The sequence below is a fragment of the Cololabis saira genome, chromosome 14 (genome assembly GCF_033807715.1).
Source record: "Cololabis saira isolate AMF1-May2022 chromosome 14, fColSai1.1, whole genome shotgun sequence".
NCBI classification, from domain to species: domain Eukaryota; kingdom Metazoa; phylum Chordata; class Actinopteri; order Beloniformes; family Belonidae; genus Cololabis; species Cololabis saira.
In genome coordinates, this window is record NC_084600.1 from 13,965,774 (window position 1) to 13,979,626 (window position 13,853).

General features: G+C 42.5%; 1 protein-coding gene across 3 annotated transcripts; it reads left to right on the forward strand.

The window, feature by feature from the left end:
- Positions 1-285: 285 nt before the first annotated feature.
- Positions 286-13,840, forward strand: layna (layilin a). Of its 3 annotated transcripts, none has more exons than XR_009784064.1 (8): positions 286-674; positions 797-817; positions 922-1,216; positions 2,848-3,131; positions 3,201-3,263; positions 5,433-5,529; positions 9,691-12,431; positions 12,555-13,840. XR_009784064.1 is itself a non-coding variant. In XM_061739786.1 (8 exons), the coding sequence occupies exons 1-8, from the start codon at positions 590-592 to the stop codon at positions 10,355-10,357; spliced, it is 1,428 nt and encodes a 475-aa protein (XP_061595770.1). In that variant the 5' UTR covers positions 286-589; the 3' UTR covers positions 10,358-13,840. The 3 variants fall into 3 exon arrangements, 2 of the variants coding, with proteins under 2 accessions (XP_061595770.1, XP_061595769.1); XM_061739786.1 differs by having other exon boundaries at positions 2,848-3,005; positions 3,090-3,131; positions 9,691-13,840; XM_061739785.1 differs by having other exon boundaries at positions 9,691-13,840.
- Positions 13,841-13,853: the final 13 nt, after the last annotated feature.

Sequence of the window (13,853 nt, forward strand, 5' to 3'; positions counted from 1 at the left end):
ATTTCCTATTTGAAACCAGGTTTGGACACTATAGTTAAGATCAAGTGTACAGCTCATCACTTGTTTTTTCTTTTAATAAGACAGTTCAAAAACGCAGCAGGGCCGTCCTAGAAGACAATGTTTAAGAATATCCCTGATCGAGTTAGAGGAGATCATTTCCATGTAACACTTTTGTAATGATAAAACCAAAAGCTTAGGCAATAAAGGAACGAGTGAGATCTGCCTCTTGTCAGCGTTTACGATGAGAAGCACTTGCATGATTAGATGTCTTGCGATCAATGCAGCCTCTTCTCCCAATCATTAAGACTGCTCTTAACAGATTACAGCCCCCTCCCGAACATGCAGCCTGCTCTCCTCCTCCCTCCACTCCTCTTTCTGGATCACATACCTTCTTTTTCAGCAGACAGAACAAGAGTGCTCGTCCCTCCTGCACTCCTTTTTTTCTTCTCTTTTCAATTTCCCAACTTTTTCTTTCCGTGCGACGCTACAGCTTACCTCTGGTGTTCATGTGGTTTTCTGATGATCTAACGGATGAAGAGAGATGGAGGAGACCTAAAGAGCAGGGCTTTGCGGTGAATTGTCGACGCCGATGACGAAGATGAACCTGTTGACAGTCCTGTGTCAGTTTCTGCTCCTAAGCTTCGATGCATCTGCAGCCCGGAGCCTCATCACAGGTGAGTAACACACGCACAAATGCACAACGCAGCTCAGAGATGGCTTTTAATTAAACTGTGATTCTGTTATTTCATCGGTGCCTCACAATCCTGACTCTACGCTTGACTTTTGGCCCTTGGAGCTGACATATTTGAAGCCAGAGGTATGCAGCAAACTTTTAGAGAAGCCCATTCATCAACACGTCTTATTTATCAGATGCTTTGGGTTTGAACACGACACTGAGCTGAGACCTCTGCCTGTGTGCAGGCCAGCGGGTGTGCAGAGCAGGGAAAGGGAGGCCGTGCTACAAGCTGGCCTATTTCTCGGAGCTGCGGCGGAAGCTGAACTTTGCGGAGGCCGAGCTGGCGTGCAGGCGGGACGGAGGCCAGCTGCTCAGCGTGGAGTCCCAGTCCGAGCAGGAGGTCATCGAGGAGCTCGTCAAGGAGCTCCATCCCGCCGACGGGGACTTCTGGATAGGGCTCCGGCGTAACCATGGAGACGACAGCAGCTCGGACTGCGCCTCCCAGTACTACTGGCTGGACGGCAGCAAGTCTGCATTCAGGTCTGAGGGGGGGGGGTCACTTCCTGACAATCAAACCCTCTCTGCTGATTTTCTGGAAAGCCGTCCAACATCGTAAAACTTCTCCAAAAGCTCACTTAATTGGGATTTTTTTTATTAGTTTGGGTCTGAGTTTAAAATCTTTTCTTTTTTTCTTTTTTTTTTTTTACAGTAATCAAATTATTGATTACACATTTGTTTCCTCCCAAATGAGGTCTACAGCTGATTCTCTCTGTGGCCAGCATTAATCTGGAAAACATTTTGAACATTTTACTCATCAAAATCTGTTCATAAGTCTTTTTTATACATAAAGATACTTTTTATTGTCATTATTCCGACTGCTATGAAACACAGAGCTGCAAATTATCCGTAGATATTCAGCATTTCAAAGGCAGCTGAGAGATTCACATTGTTTCCAAAGAACCTCTGAAACTAAGAAACTTAGTTCAGATTTAGGTCAGTTTGGAGTAAACTTCAGGGTCGGGATCTTTTAGAAAAGTTTCCTTTATTAGGGGAAATACGGGACTGGATGAGTATCCACAATTAGATTATACACTTTTTAGTCCTACAGAAGTGTTTTATTGGTAATAAAGCTAAAGTTCACATGCAATGGTAAAAGTTGTCCGTCTGCTGCTACAACTACAGTTTAATCTTTTCTGAGGTCTGTAACAGGATGTGATGATTAAAGCACCATAAGGGATTTATTTCATGTTCAAATATCAGTTTCAGTTTAATTCAAGGGAATATTTGATAACTTTCAGAGAGGTTCGTCCCGTTTTTGTGTTCCCTCAAATTACCTGGACTCTCCTTCTGATCTTCTCCTGCAACGATAAGATTTGTTTTCATACTTTAAAATTTTTTTATAAAATGTTTAAACAGGACCAGCTTTAATTGGCCTAAAACTAAAATCTAAAAGTACTTTCAGATTGCAGGCTGCTTTCAATGGTTTATTTTTGTCTATTTTGCTTTATTTGTATTCCTATTAAAAGACCTAACTCAGCTGTTTTTTACCACTTGATTTTTATCAGCGGCTTATTTTTTATTGGTAGCAGCAACAACTTTGAATCATCATCTAGGTTTAGTAGAAAAGGTTTTGTAAGACAGCTGGAACCTGCAGTTGTTCCTCGAGCAGCTGATAGATAGAAAGAAAAGATAGATAGATTAATTCCAAAGGAAATTCAAGATTTTGGAGAAACCAAGAAGACCTCTAAAGCAAACATGCAGTTTGTTTATGCGTATCAAAGGAGAAATATTAGGAGAAATACGGGACTGGATGAGTCTCCACAATTAGATTATAAACTTTTTAGTCCTACAGAAGTGTTTTATTTTATAAATCTCAGTTTAACTTTTCAGTTTCAGTTTCACTTTTCATATTGAGGGAATATTTGCTAACTTTCAGAAAGGTACAAATCCGTTTTTGTGGTCCCTCAAAGTACCTGGACTCTCATTCCTGCAACGATAAGAATGTTTTCATATATTTTAATTAAAATGTTTAAACAGGACAAACTTTGAGTTGCCTAAAACTTCAACTACTTTCTTCTTCTATTTCATTATTCTACGTTACTGTATTTTTCAGACGGTGAAACCTGTTTCTGCTCATCTCTCATGTGTGTGTGTGTGTGTGTGTGCTCCAGGAACTGGCACTGGGACGAGCCGTCATGCGGGTACGAGGTGTGCGTGGTCATGTACCACCAGCCGTCCGCCCCCCCAGGCCTGGGGGGCCTCTACATGTTCCAGTGGAACGACGACAAGTGTGAAACCAAGAACAACTTCATCTGCAAGTACACCGCCGGTATGAGGCCTCACTGTTCTCATGCTTTCAAAAGTCTTTGGACGTTATTGTCGACTGTGATTTATCCCCCCCCCCCCCCACCAGAGCAACCAGCGGACCCCACCCCCCCCAACTCCACCCAGACAGGTGAGGTTCTGCTCACACAGTTACAGCAGCTGCTCTTACAGAGTCTGAGCATCATGCCTCTCTTTGCAGAGGTCGTCCCTTCACCGGCTCCTCCCTGGGATCCGAACGACCAGAACCGGGCCAGGAGTACAGGTCTGGCTCTCAAACCAGGGTTCTGTCCATCCATGCTACCCGTCGAGAGCTGCTACTTTGGGGTTCTGCACACAGTCGATTTTCAAAGTTTGATTGCCACGCCCATAATTTCTTGCATCCTTTCAGTCCACGCTGCTGTTAACGGTGACATCCTCAAAGGGAGCATTATTTGATAGGATGTTACTGGACTATCAAATTATGCTACCCCTGAAATATTGATTTAAAATTGATAAATTGAAGTGTAAGTATGCTGACATTCATCCTGCAGTGGCAGTGAGTTGATTAGTAGTCTTTAAGTGACGGGAGCATTATTTGATAGGATGTTACTGGGCTATCAAATTATGCTACCCATAAAAATATTGATTTAAAATTGATAACATGGGATGTTGAGTATTTGATCCTTCAAGATACACTACCCATGACATGAATTGCATTACACTTTGTGAACATTATACGATAAAGAGAAAAAAAAAAACAATTCTAGCGCTTTATTTGATATTCATTTCGTCATTGGCCTTTATTTAATCAGGCAGGTCATTGAGAACACATTCTTATTTACAATGACGGCCTGGCAAGCGCAGTGGCGCCACCAGGGGGTGGCCTGGGGTGGCCACGGCCCCCCCTACAAATTTGCTGGCCACCCCACTTGCCTCAATAAAAAAAAAAAAACACTTGCCGGTCACATAGATTCTATCGTCAGTTACGAGTTTCATCCCAAATCATTTGAGCCATTTGCATATCAGTAGGCGTTTCTTTAAAGGGGACCTATTATGAAAAACTCGTTTTTTCTTGCTTTAACATATATAAAGTGGTCTCCCCTCAGCCTGCCAACTCAGAGAAGGAGGAAAGAAACCAAATTCTGCAGTGTCTGTACAGCCGCCCGGATGAGCCGTCCAGTGTGATGTGGATCTACGAGCCGTTCGGCATTTTTTTGTAGCGGTGTATCACGTCATTCGCGTCATTGCGTCATTCAGGCAGCCAATCAGCACAGTGCCTCATTATCATAGCCCCGCCCACTCAGAATCCCTCATAGATAATGAGGTTAGAGACTGGGAAGATAAAGACATGGCTCACAGGCTGAATTTCTTATTTATTTAGCAAAAACAATCAAAAGCTTGTTTTTAAGACATTCAAGACCTGTTTAAAATAGGTATTAGATGCCATAATAGGTCCCTTTAAGTATTTCTGAGCCTGTATACTAATAAAATCCTGTAATGATGGATTTTAGTTTTGGTGTCCACCCCAAAGAATTTAAGTGGCCCCATCTGGCCACCCCTATGAAAAAGAGGCGCCCCTGGGCAGAAGCTATCGGTTTATGCAGCTGTAGCATTTTTCGACAAAGCAGCAGAAATGGACAGAACAGCGGCACGTTGTCTGCAGCCCGAACCCGCTCCTCTAAAGGCTGATTTATGGTTCCGCGTTATACCAACGCAGAGCCTACGTCGTACAGTGCGCGTCGCCGCGTACTCTACGCCGTACCCTACGGCAGTGTCTCCCAACCTGGGATCCGGGCCCCAGAGATCTCTGGGGGGGGGGGCGCAAAACTTTGTCTGCTTTGAGGATATGCAGTTGTAAAAATTATATTTACACATGTTAAATAAATAAAAAATCATAAAAACATACCTAATGGAATACAGTAATCCAAGTCTGTATAAACCCACTTAGAAATATATTTTGGTCATTTTAAAATACTAAGTTATTTATCAGGATAAAAACTTAAAAACGTATTATTATATCATTATTCAATATTTAATCATATCATACTACTACTCCGACAGGTTGTTAAAGGAAAAATGTTAAAAAATGTTGCTCTCATATTAAAAGAGACATTTTTCAGAAATATTATTATGTCCTTGCGATTATTTTTTGTGTGTATTTTATACATTGGTGACACAAAAGGAAGGTGAGAAAAACAAAGTACAGGGTAAACCAAAGAGAAATGTATCAAAAAAACATAATTAATGTTCATTTTTTCAATTAAAGGTTTGTAACGAATAACTAACTCTTTTGGTGCTAGTACGTACGGGTCGGGGGCCCGGCTGGTCTTAGACACAAGTAGGGGGGGGCTCCATTGAAAAAAGGTTGGGAACCACTGCCCTACGGCGTAGGCTCTGCGTCGATTTAACGCGGAACCATAATTCAGGCTTAACCTGCGTCTCTGGTCCGCAGCCGTGAACCTGGTGTACGTCATCATTCCCACCATCCCGCTGATCCTGCTGCTGCTGACCGTCACGGGGCTCTGCTGCTTCAAGACGCTCTGCAGACGGTGAGACACACACACACACACACACACACACACACACACACACACACACACACACACACACACACACACACACACACACACACACACACACACACACACACACACACACACACACACACACACACACACACACACACACACACTCCCTGTTTGTATGGCTGTTAGTTACAGACAAATGTAATCTGTTAATGGGGCTTCCTCTAAGCTCGGTCCTCCAGGAGGAGGACGCTTCAGATGCATCCGTCATTTAATCATGTTACCAGTAAATGCAGTTTAAATAAATAAACAAATAAAAGAATACATTGTGATCAGAACTTCAGGTTGCAGGCTGCTTTCAATGGTTTATTTATGTTCATTTTGCTTTATTTGTATTCCTAAGAAAAGGCCTAACTCAGCTGTTTTTTTATCAGCGGCTTATTCTTTATTGGTAGCAGCAACAACTTTGAATCATCATCTCGTTTGGTAGAAAAGGTTTTTGTAAGACAGCTGGAGCCTGCAGTCGTTCCTCGAGCAGCTGATAGATAGATAGATAGATAGAGCAAACAAACATGTAGTTTGTTTATGCGTATTAAAGGTTGGGTAAGAGATGGATGGAAAGTTTCCTTTATTAGGAGAAATACGGGACTGGATGAGTCTCCACAATTAAATTATACTAAACTTTTTAGTCCTACAGAAGTGTTTTATTTTATACATCTCAGTTTCACTTTCATTTGAGGGAATATTTGCTAACTTTCAGAAAGGTTGACAGATAGATAGAATTCTTAGCAATTGATGGATAGATATCAACAGACAGACAGACATATACTTTCTTAATCCCAAGGGAAATTCAAGATTTTGGAGAAACCAAGAGTTGGGGAGATTTTGAAAAGTCCAGCCCTTCCAGTTCCTTGAGACCTCTAAAGCAAACAAACATGCAGTTTGTTTATGCTAAAAAAGAAGAGTCTGTGTTTAATAGACAAGACAAGAGTCAGGTGACTTTGGTTGGAGAATGTCTCTCGTTCTGTCAGGACTTCTGGTGGTTCAGCACATTCATCACGACGGGACCTTAGTTGGGGTGAAGCATGAACAAGTATGTGATGCTACTCTGATCTGGGTCTGTGATGTCACAGCACCTGAGCTGCTCATTGAATTATTTTATCTATTTATTAACCTTTATTCATGCAGGTAAAATCTCATTGAGACCAGGGTGTCATTCACCAGAGAGACCTGTTTCAGGCAGCAGCAGCAGCAGCAGCAGCAGCAGCAGCAGCAGCAAAACACAGACTAACTGAACACACAAGAGACAAAAACAAAACAGGAACATAAGATTGTTAATAATAATAAAATGAAGGAAAAGAGAATTAGTTAAATACAGTACATGTTCAAACCCCCACTGACTGTCTTACCAGCCTTCCTACAAGTAATTTGAAGTCCTGTAGCGACATAAAACTGGACAGCTTCAGCTGCAGTTGGTTACAGGACTGAGGGGCAAATGAGATGTTATCCAGGGGCCGGAGGCTACGATCAGATGTTTCTGTGTCAAGTATGTGGACAAATAGGATCAAAGTAGTCGAATTATGGATTTATAGACAGGTAGATACCACTGGGGGGTTCTGCGAATGGAAAGTGAGGAACAGTCAGTGAGAGAGTATGATGTGCAGTGATGTGTGCGGGGTTTACAACCAGGTCGTGATATGCAGCGTCCAGGAGATGTTATTAGTGAGCAGAGGCTTTCATATAAACATCATAATCCAGGAGTGGCAGGAAAGTGGCTGCAACGATACTTTTTCAAGAGAAACAGGATCTATTTGTCTCATTTAAGTCAAGCCTAAGAAATCTTGGTCTTTGAAAAAGAAATGTCATCAGAACAAAACAGCTGACAAGGAACTGTTTTTACCAGTTGAGGAATATCTCCAAACTAAGAAAAGTTGTTTCTAAAGATGATCTTGAGCTAACTATTCCTGCTTTTGTGTCGTCTCGTTTGGACGACTGCAACAGTTTGTTTTCTTGCTTAAACAAGAAGGAACTGTTTCGTCTTCAGCAGGTCTCTATGTTCTCTGGACTCCATCGATGCTTTTAAAAGCAAACTAAAAACCTGTTTCTCAGAGCTTTTAAACATCAGCAGTGAGACGGTTGTTTTATGACCTTCATGTTGATTTTATTTACTTTTATTCTAGGAGTTTTTTATTTGTATCGTCTTGTTTTTAATCTCATTTCTACTTTTATTATAGTGTTTTATTCGTGTTATTATTAATGTTGTTTTTTGTGAAGCACCTTGTGACATTCCCTCGTCTGTGAAAGGTGCTCTAGAAATATGTTTTTATTTATTTAACCTTTATTTAACCAGGCAAGCAATTTAAGAAGAAATTCTTATTTACAAGTGCAGCCTGAACAAAGAGCATAAGCACTTTGAGGGAATAGGGGAAGTGGAGTGCTAGAAATAAAAAAAGGTTATATAAAATTGCATAATAACATTACAATAAATATGTACAATAAATATAAATACAATAACATTGAAAAACATTAAGGGCCCGATTTACTAAGATCCTAAATAAAGAGTACTAAATTGCGTGTGCACTGAAAAAGTTTGCGCGCGCTGTTGTTGTGTGTTTTGCGGGTGATCAACTAAGATTGCGTGCGCAATTGATAACAGGTGCAAACCGCAGTATTTAAATGAGGTGTTGCACGTCTTACGGTTTGCGGCGCAAACTTTGCGCCATGGAGAGTCTGGATGGAAAGCAGGATATAGTTGCAAGCGCAAAATGAAATTGGACGAGTTGGAGTTAGAGATATTAGTGGAAGAGGCAAATTGTTGTGCCGTATTCAGCACCCCTGCCGTGAAAAGCACCCCCTCGTATATTCAATGATAAGTAGACCAAGAAAAAAAACAACACACTGACACTTCAATATATTTATATATACACACTCACACAAACACATACTTAGGAGTTTATATTATATATATTTACAAATATTATGACAACACAGTAAGCAGGCTATTAATTAATGACATCAATAACCATTTACCCGATTTTTGTTATCTGTGACTGTGATTGTGGGAAAGTATGACTATTGTGGAATCCATGAGCGCATTTAAACATGAATCATTAACACAAAACTGGACGCTAAACAGAACATGACACGGAATGAGAATATCATTTTTGTCAGACGAGGGGGTGCTTTTCACGGCAGGGGTGCTGAATACGGCACAACACCGGGGTATGACCGCAGAACAAGTATAGGCGCACAATAAGAAACACTTTTTTCTCCATGAAAAGACGTGATTTATTTATTATCACAAATAAAAAAATGAACGTGCCTCCTGTGACAACCTTTTGCTGAATAATACTCGATTTAACATTCAAATAAAATATTTCTCTTTTTGCATGTGGAGATTAGCACCTTCCTTTCGAACGTATTAAATACAGACGCAATCACAATCCCCGCAAAAACTTTCAGGCTTGGTAAATCTCATTGCGGGTGGTAAATGGAGATATTTGCATTTTCCCCTCCCAGTATTTAACGATTTCTGGCGGGTACGCCCCATATTGATTATTCATCAGGGCAAAAGTACTAAATGAACAGCGTGTGCTATTTTGCTCATTTGAGAGGCGCAGTCCTCTTTGCACGCTGTTAGTAGATCAGCTGGCACTTTGGTTTGCGGGTGATGTCAAGTTTGCACACATTTTTACACACGCAAACCTTTAGTAAATCAGGCCCTAAGACACTGGGCCTGATGAAGTCGGCCTGATCAACAGGTGCAAGAGTCAACTGCAATTTGTTGAGTGTTTTGTAGTGTGTTCCAGTAAATAAACTTTACTTACTTACTTATTTCTAAAGAAAAACCCCAGATTTGATTTACCGGTAAGTTGAAACATTTGCAGACTCAGGCCTCCCAGAACGAATTGAAAGGATCTGGTCACGTCTGATTTTCTCATTTGTCCAAATCCAAGGATTTGATCTCACGTGCAGAAATACATTTCATTATAGGCCCCATTAAACCAGGAGTTCTTTCTTCTTAAATGGGCCTGGTACCATTTACCGTCATTTCCACTAGTGTATAATATACCGAACCATATGTGTGTGTGTGTGTGTGTGTGTGTGTGTGTGTGTGTGTGTGTGTGTGTGTGTGTGTGTGTGTGTGTGTGTGTGTGTGTGTGTGTGTGTGTGTGTGGGGAACAGGACCAGGACCCATCAGAAGTCGGAGGTGTGCCAGACGGACCTGGGCCTCGGTGCCGGCGCCGGGGCCGGCGCCAGCCCCGCCTCGGCGGACGTCTACAACGTGATCCGCTCCCAGAAGGATGACGACCTGGTCTCCGGACGCCCCACCACCAAGAACACGTCCTTCCTGTGCTCGTCGCCCGACACGCCCACGGGCGACTACGACAACCTCGGCGGCCGCGACACGGAGAGCGGCTTCGTGACCCTCGCCAGCAACGAGAGCTGCTTCCTCAACTTCGAGCTGAACGAGCTGGGCCTGGGTCGCCCCGGCAACAGGGAGCCGTACGACCGGAGCCTGGGTCGCCCCGGCAACAGGGAGCCGTACGACCGGAGCCTGGGCCGGCGCACCACCAGGAGCGAGCACTACGGCGGCAGCGGCGGCGCGTACGGAGACGGCGGGCTGTTCGACGACAGCCTGAGGGCGGCCAGGGAGCTGCAGGATGCCGCGGCGAGGCCCGGCGGCCGCGCCGGGAAGGTGGACCTCTACCACACCTACGTCAGCAGCGGGAAGCAGGACGCCTTCCACACCAGCCTGGGGGGGTACGCCGACCGGAGGTCCTTCCACGCCAACCTGGAGGGCGGGCGCTACTTCAACGAGCAGGACTGGATCCACAGGGAGAACTATTGAGGCTCGGACACGGTGCGGGGAGGATGAATAAAAAACTGTTCCGACTGTTTACGAGATGAACATCTACGATCATACATGTAAATGATCTTAGATAACCGAAACCTGAACCCAAAGGATCGTCAGATAATCAGCGCCAGCTTGAACTTATGGTGCTTTTCCACCAGTACCTACTCAGCCCTGGCCCTCGTTTCTTTTCCACACTCAGAAGTAGGCGGGTTGGAGTTAAACTGCTGTGATGTACTCGATTGTGCGACACAAACAAAGAAGTAATAATAATAATAATCAGAGGTGGACAGAGTACTCGACCCCAGTACTTGAGTAAGAGTACAAATACTACTGGTCAAAATTTACTCCGTTAAAAGTAAAAGTAACTCAGTCAAAATATTACTCGAGTAAGAGTAGAAAAGTACTTGCTTTTAAAGGTACTTAAGTATCCAAAAGTAAATGCTTTTAAATTTACTTTAAGTAAGAGTAAGAGAAAGAGTAAATTTCTTATTTTCCACATCAGTAAATTACTATATTTTTTCTAAATTAATTTAAGGATCTTTTAACTATTGTTTCTGAGAATTAACTCTTTGAAACCAGCTGCACTGATGTGCTGCTTTTAGAACCACAATGTTATATAAAACCTGCAGAAACACCAAAAACAAATCAAATGAATGGGATCATAAGAGGACAGCAGATGATGCAGAGTTTATTAACAATCATGAATCATGAGTCCGGCTCATTATCAAACTCAGACGACTCAGCGGATTGTGTTTCTTCTCCTGACGCAGGCGTAGCCATTGTTGCGGCTCTGTCTTGACTTGTTGCAGCTCTGTCTTGACAAACGCAGGCTACTTTGGCGGTATCGTTTTGAGGAGGCTTGACGTATTTCCGCTTTACGTACAGTACATCCCAGTGGAGAGCGTGCACTGTGATAGGTCTCCTCCTTTGACAAAAACAGCTTGTGTGCAATAGGATTTTAGGGAAGAAGAAAAAAGAGCAGACCTGAAAGTAACGAGTACTTTTCAGCCTTCCTAGAAATTTACTCGAGTAAAAGTAAAAATATTTGTCTTGGAAATGTATTCAAGTAAGAGTAATAAGTACCAAAGAAATCTAATACTCAAGTAAAGTACAAATCCTCTGGATATGTACTTAAGTACAGTACTCAAGTACATTTACTCCGTTACTGTCCACCACTGATAATAATAATACATTTTATTTATAGGTGCCTTTCAGTACACTCAAGGTCGCCGTACAAAAGGACGATAAAGACAAAAACAAAGCAAAGTACAATACATAAAACAACAGTAAAGAGTATGCATGTCTGAAAAGGTGAGTTTTAAGGCGGGATTTGAAGGTGATGATAGAGTCTGACAGTTGTATGTCCTGTGGCAGTGAGTTCCAGAGGCGGGAGAGTTGATACATCTGCTGCTTGCTCTGTGGCTTGTATTCAATATAAAATGAACGGAGGGAGAGAAGGCTTCAATGCGGCGAGGCGAAACACCTTTGAGAAGCACAGGAGAGGGTCGAAGTCATGCAGTCCTACCAGGCTGACAGGTCAACCCCCCGACCAATCGGTGGCCTGTAGTGTGATGACATCACAGCCCGACTCAGCCGCTTAGAACCTCAGCAGAATAGTTACAGAAAAGTATCTACTCGGCACGTTAGACCCCTAGTGGAAAAGAACCAAACCGAGGCGAGTTGAGTCGGGCTGAGTAGGTACTAGTGGAAAAGTGCCATAACTTTACTCAGTTATGATTGACAATTTTCTGATAGTTCAGGTTTTTTCTTTATCTGAACTACATTCAGCTGATTAGAAATAAACGATGTCGGAGGCTCCACGACCTTCATCTCTTCATAACCTTGAACATCTTCAGCAGCCAGATTTAAAGACTGAATGAAAGCCGATCAAAAATCCTGACGTCAAGTTCGAGTTCAAAGAGCTGCAGTGGACATCATAGCAGAGGCGATTAAGAGTCAATTAAGAGGCGATTAGAAGTCGATTGAGAGGTGATTAAGAGGTGATTAACAGCTGATTTAGAGTAGATTAAGAAGTGATTAAGAGTCAAGATTAAGAGCCGATTAAGAGGTGATTAACAGCCGATTTAGTGTCGATTAAGAAGCGATCAAAAGTCGATCAAGAGTCGATTAAAAGTCGATTGAGAGGCGATTAAGAGGTGATTAACAGCTGATTTAAAGAAGCGATTAAGAGTCAAGATTAAGAGCCGATTAAGAGTCGATTAACAGCCGATTTAGAGTCGATCAAGAGTCGATTTAAAGTCAATTGAGAGGCGATTAAGAGGTGATTAAGAAGCGATTAAGAGTCAAGATTAAGAGCCGATTAAGAGGCAATTAACAGGATATTAAGAGCCGATGAAAAGTCAATTAAGAGGCGATTAAGAGGCGATTCAGAAAGCAATGACTGCCGGGAAAATGAGAGCAACATCATAACTTAACCTCCACACTTGCAGGGGAGCCAGCTGAGCTTTGTGCTGCTTTAAGTTTTTCATTTATCGATCATTTGTCACCTTACAGTTTGTAAAGTGCATCATTATGATGTGCTTACTAAAGGTGGGGCAGGGGGGTTCCTCAGTATACTAAGCCCTTGTTCAGATGATCCAAGACACAAGGAAAAGAAAGTCTTTATACTTAGTTGACGTCTGTCTGAGGCGGTCAGTCCTTACATCTTTCACAACAGCAGTTTTATTCTCTTAGATGAGATCGGAGGTGGTCTGATCAGGATTGTGTCATCTACCTCGTACGACAGTGAATATTTAGTTGGTATAGCATTTAAATCACTCAACAGCAACATTTCTTTCGTATATATTTCTCCACCGACTGAACTCATCCTGGTAACAAAAGGTACCAATTGTATGCAAGAAGAAATAAAGCCTAATAGAAGTGTAAAGATGGGTCACACAAAGCCCTCCTGGTTCAATTCTGCCCCCGAAGCTTCCCGTTCGTCCCGTCAGATGACGTCCACATGTCAAACACAACCACACGAGCAGCGGATGCTCTCTGACTGCTGGATCATGTGCAACCTTGGAGATAAAAGTGTAACAGCCCGCTTGCACGGCCTCGTCATGCCGCTCGGCCAGATAAAAGGTCTCGTCTCGGACCCAAATGTCTGCTGTGTGCCTGAAAAACAGTGTTTTAATCCCGATGACAGGGCAGAATAAGCTGCAAAAAAACCAACCTTGTTATTTTTTTTGGGTGCTGCAACTGCGCTTTGTCGGAGCTCGATATAGTTTCTTACTGTATTTACAACTTGATTTATACATCTGGTTCCGTGTACGACTGAAAGTCCAAACGGGAAAAAAGCTTGTTCATCTCCAGCGCCTGCAGCCCGACTACCGATAGCGGCATGAAATCGCAGAGAATGATCAAATACAGCATTATTATTTATCGGGAATGTATAATGCCTTGACATCTCTCCTATAAGTGAGAGTGGTTTGTATGTTTGTTACGTTTAAAAGAAAAATGAATCTTCAAATAAAATGCGATTAGAATT

Coding starts and splice junctions, on each gene's coding strand:
- layna (XM_061739785.1), top strand. CDS start 590: ATGACGAAGATGAACCTGTTGACAGTCCTGTGTCAGTTTCTGCTCCTA. Junction 1,217..2,847: donor GGCAGCAAGTCTGCATTCAG/GTCTGAGGGGGG, acceptor TGTGTGCTCCAG/GAACTGGCACTGGGACGAGC. Junction 5,530..9,690: donor TTCAAGACGCTCTGCAGACG/GTGAGACACACA, acceptor TGTGGGGAACAG/GACCAGGACCCATCAGAAGT.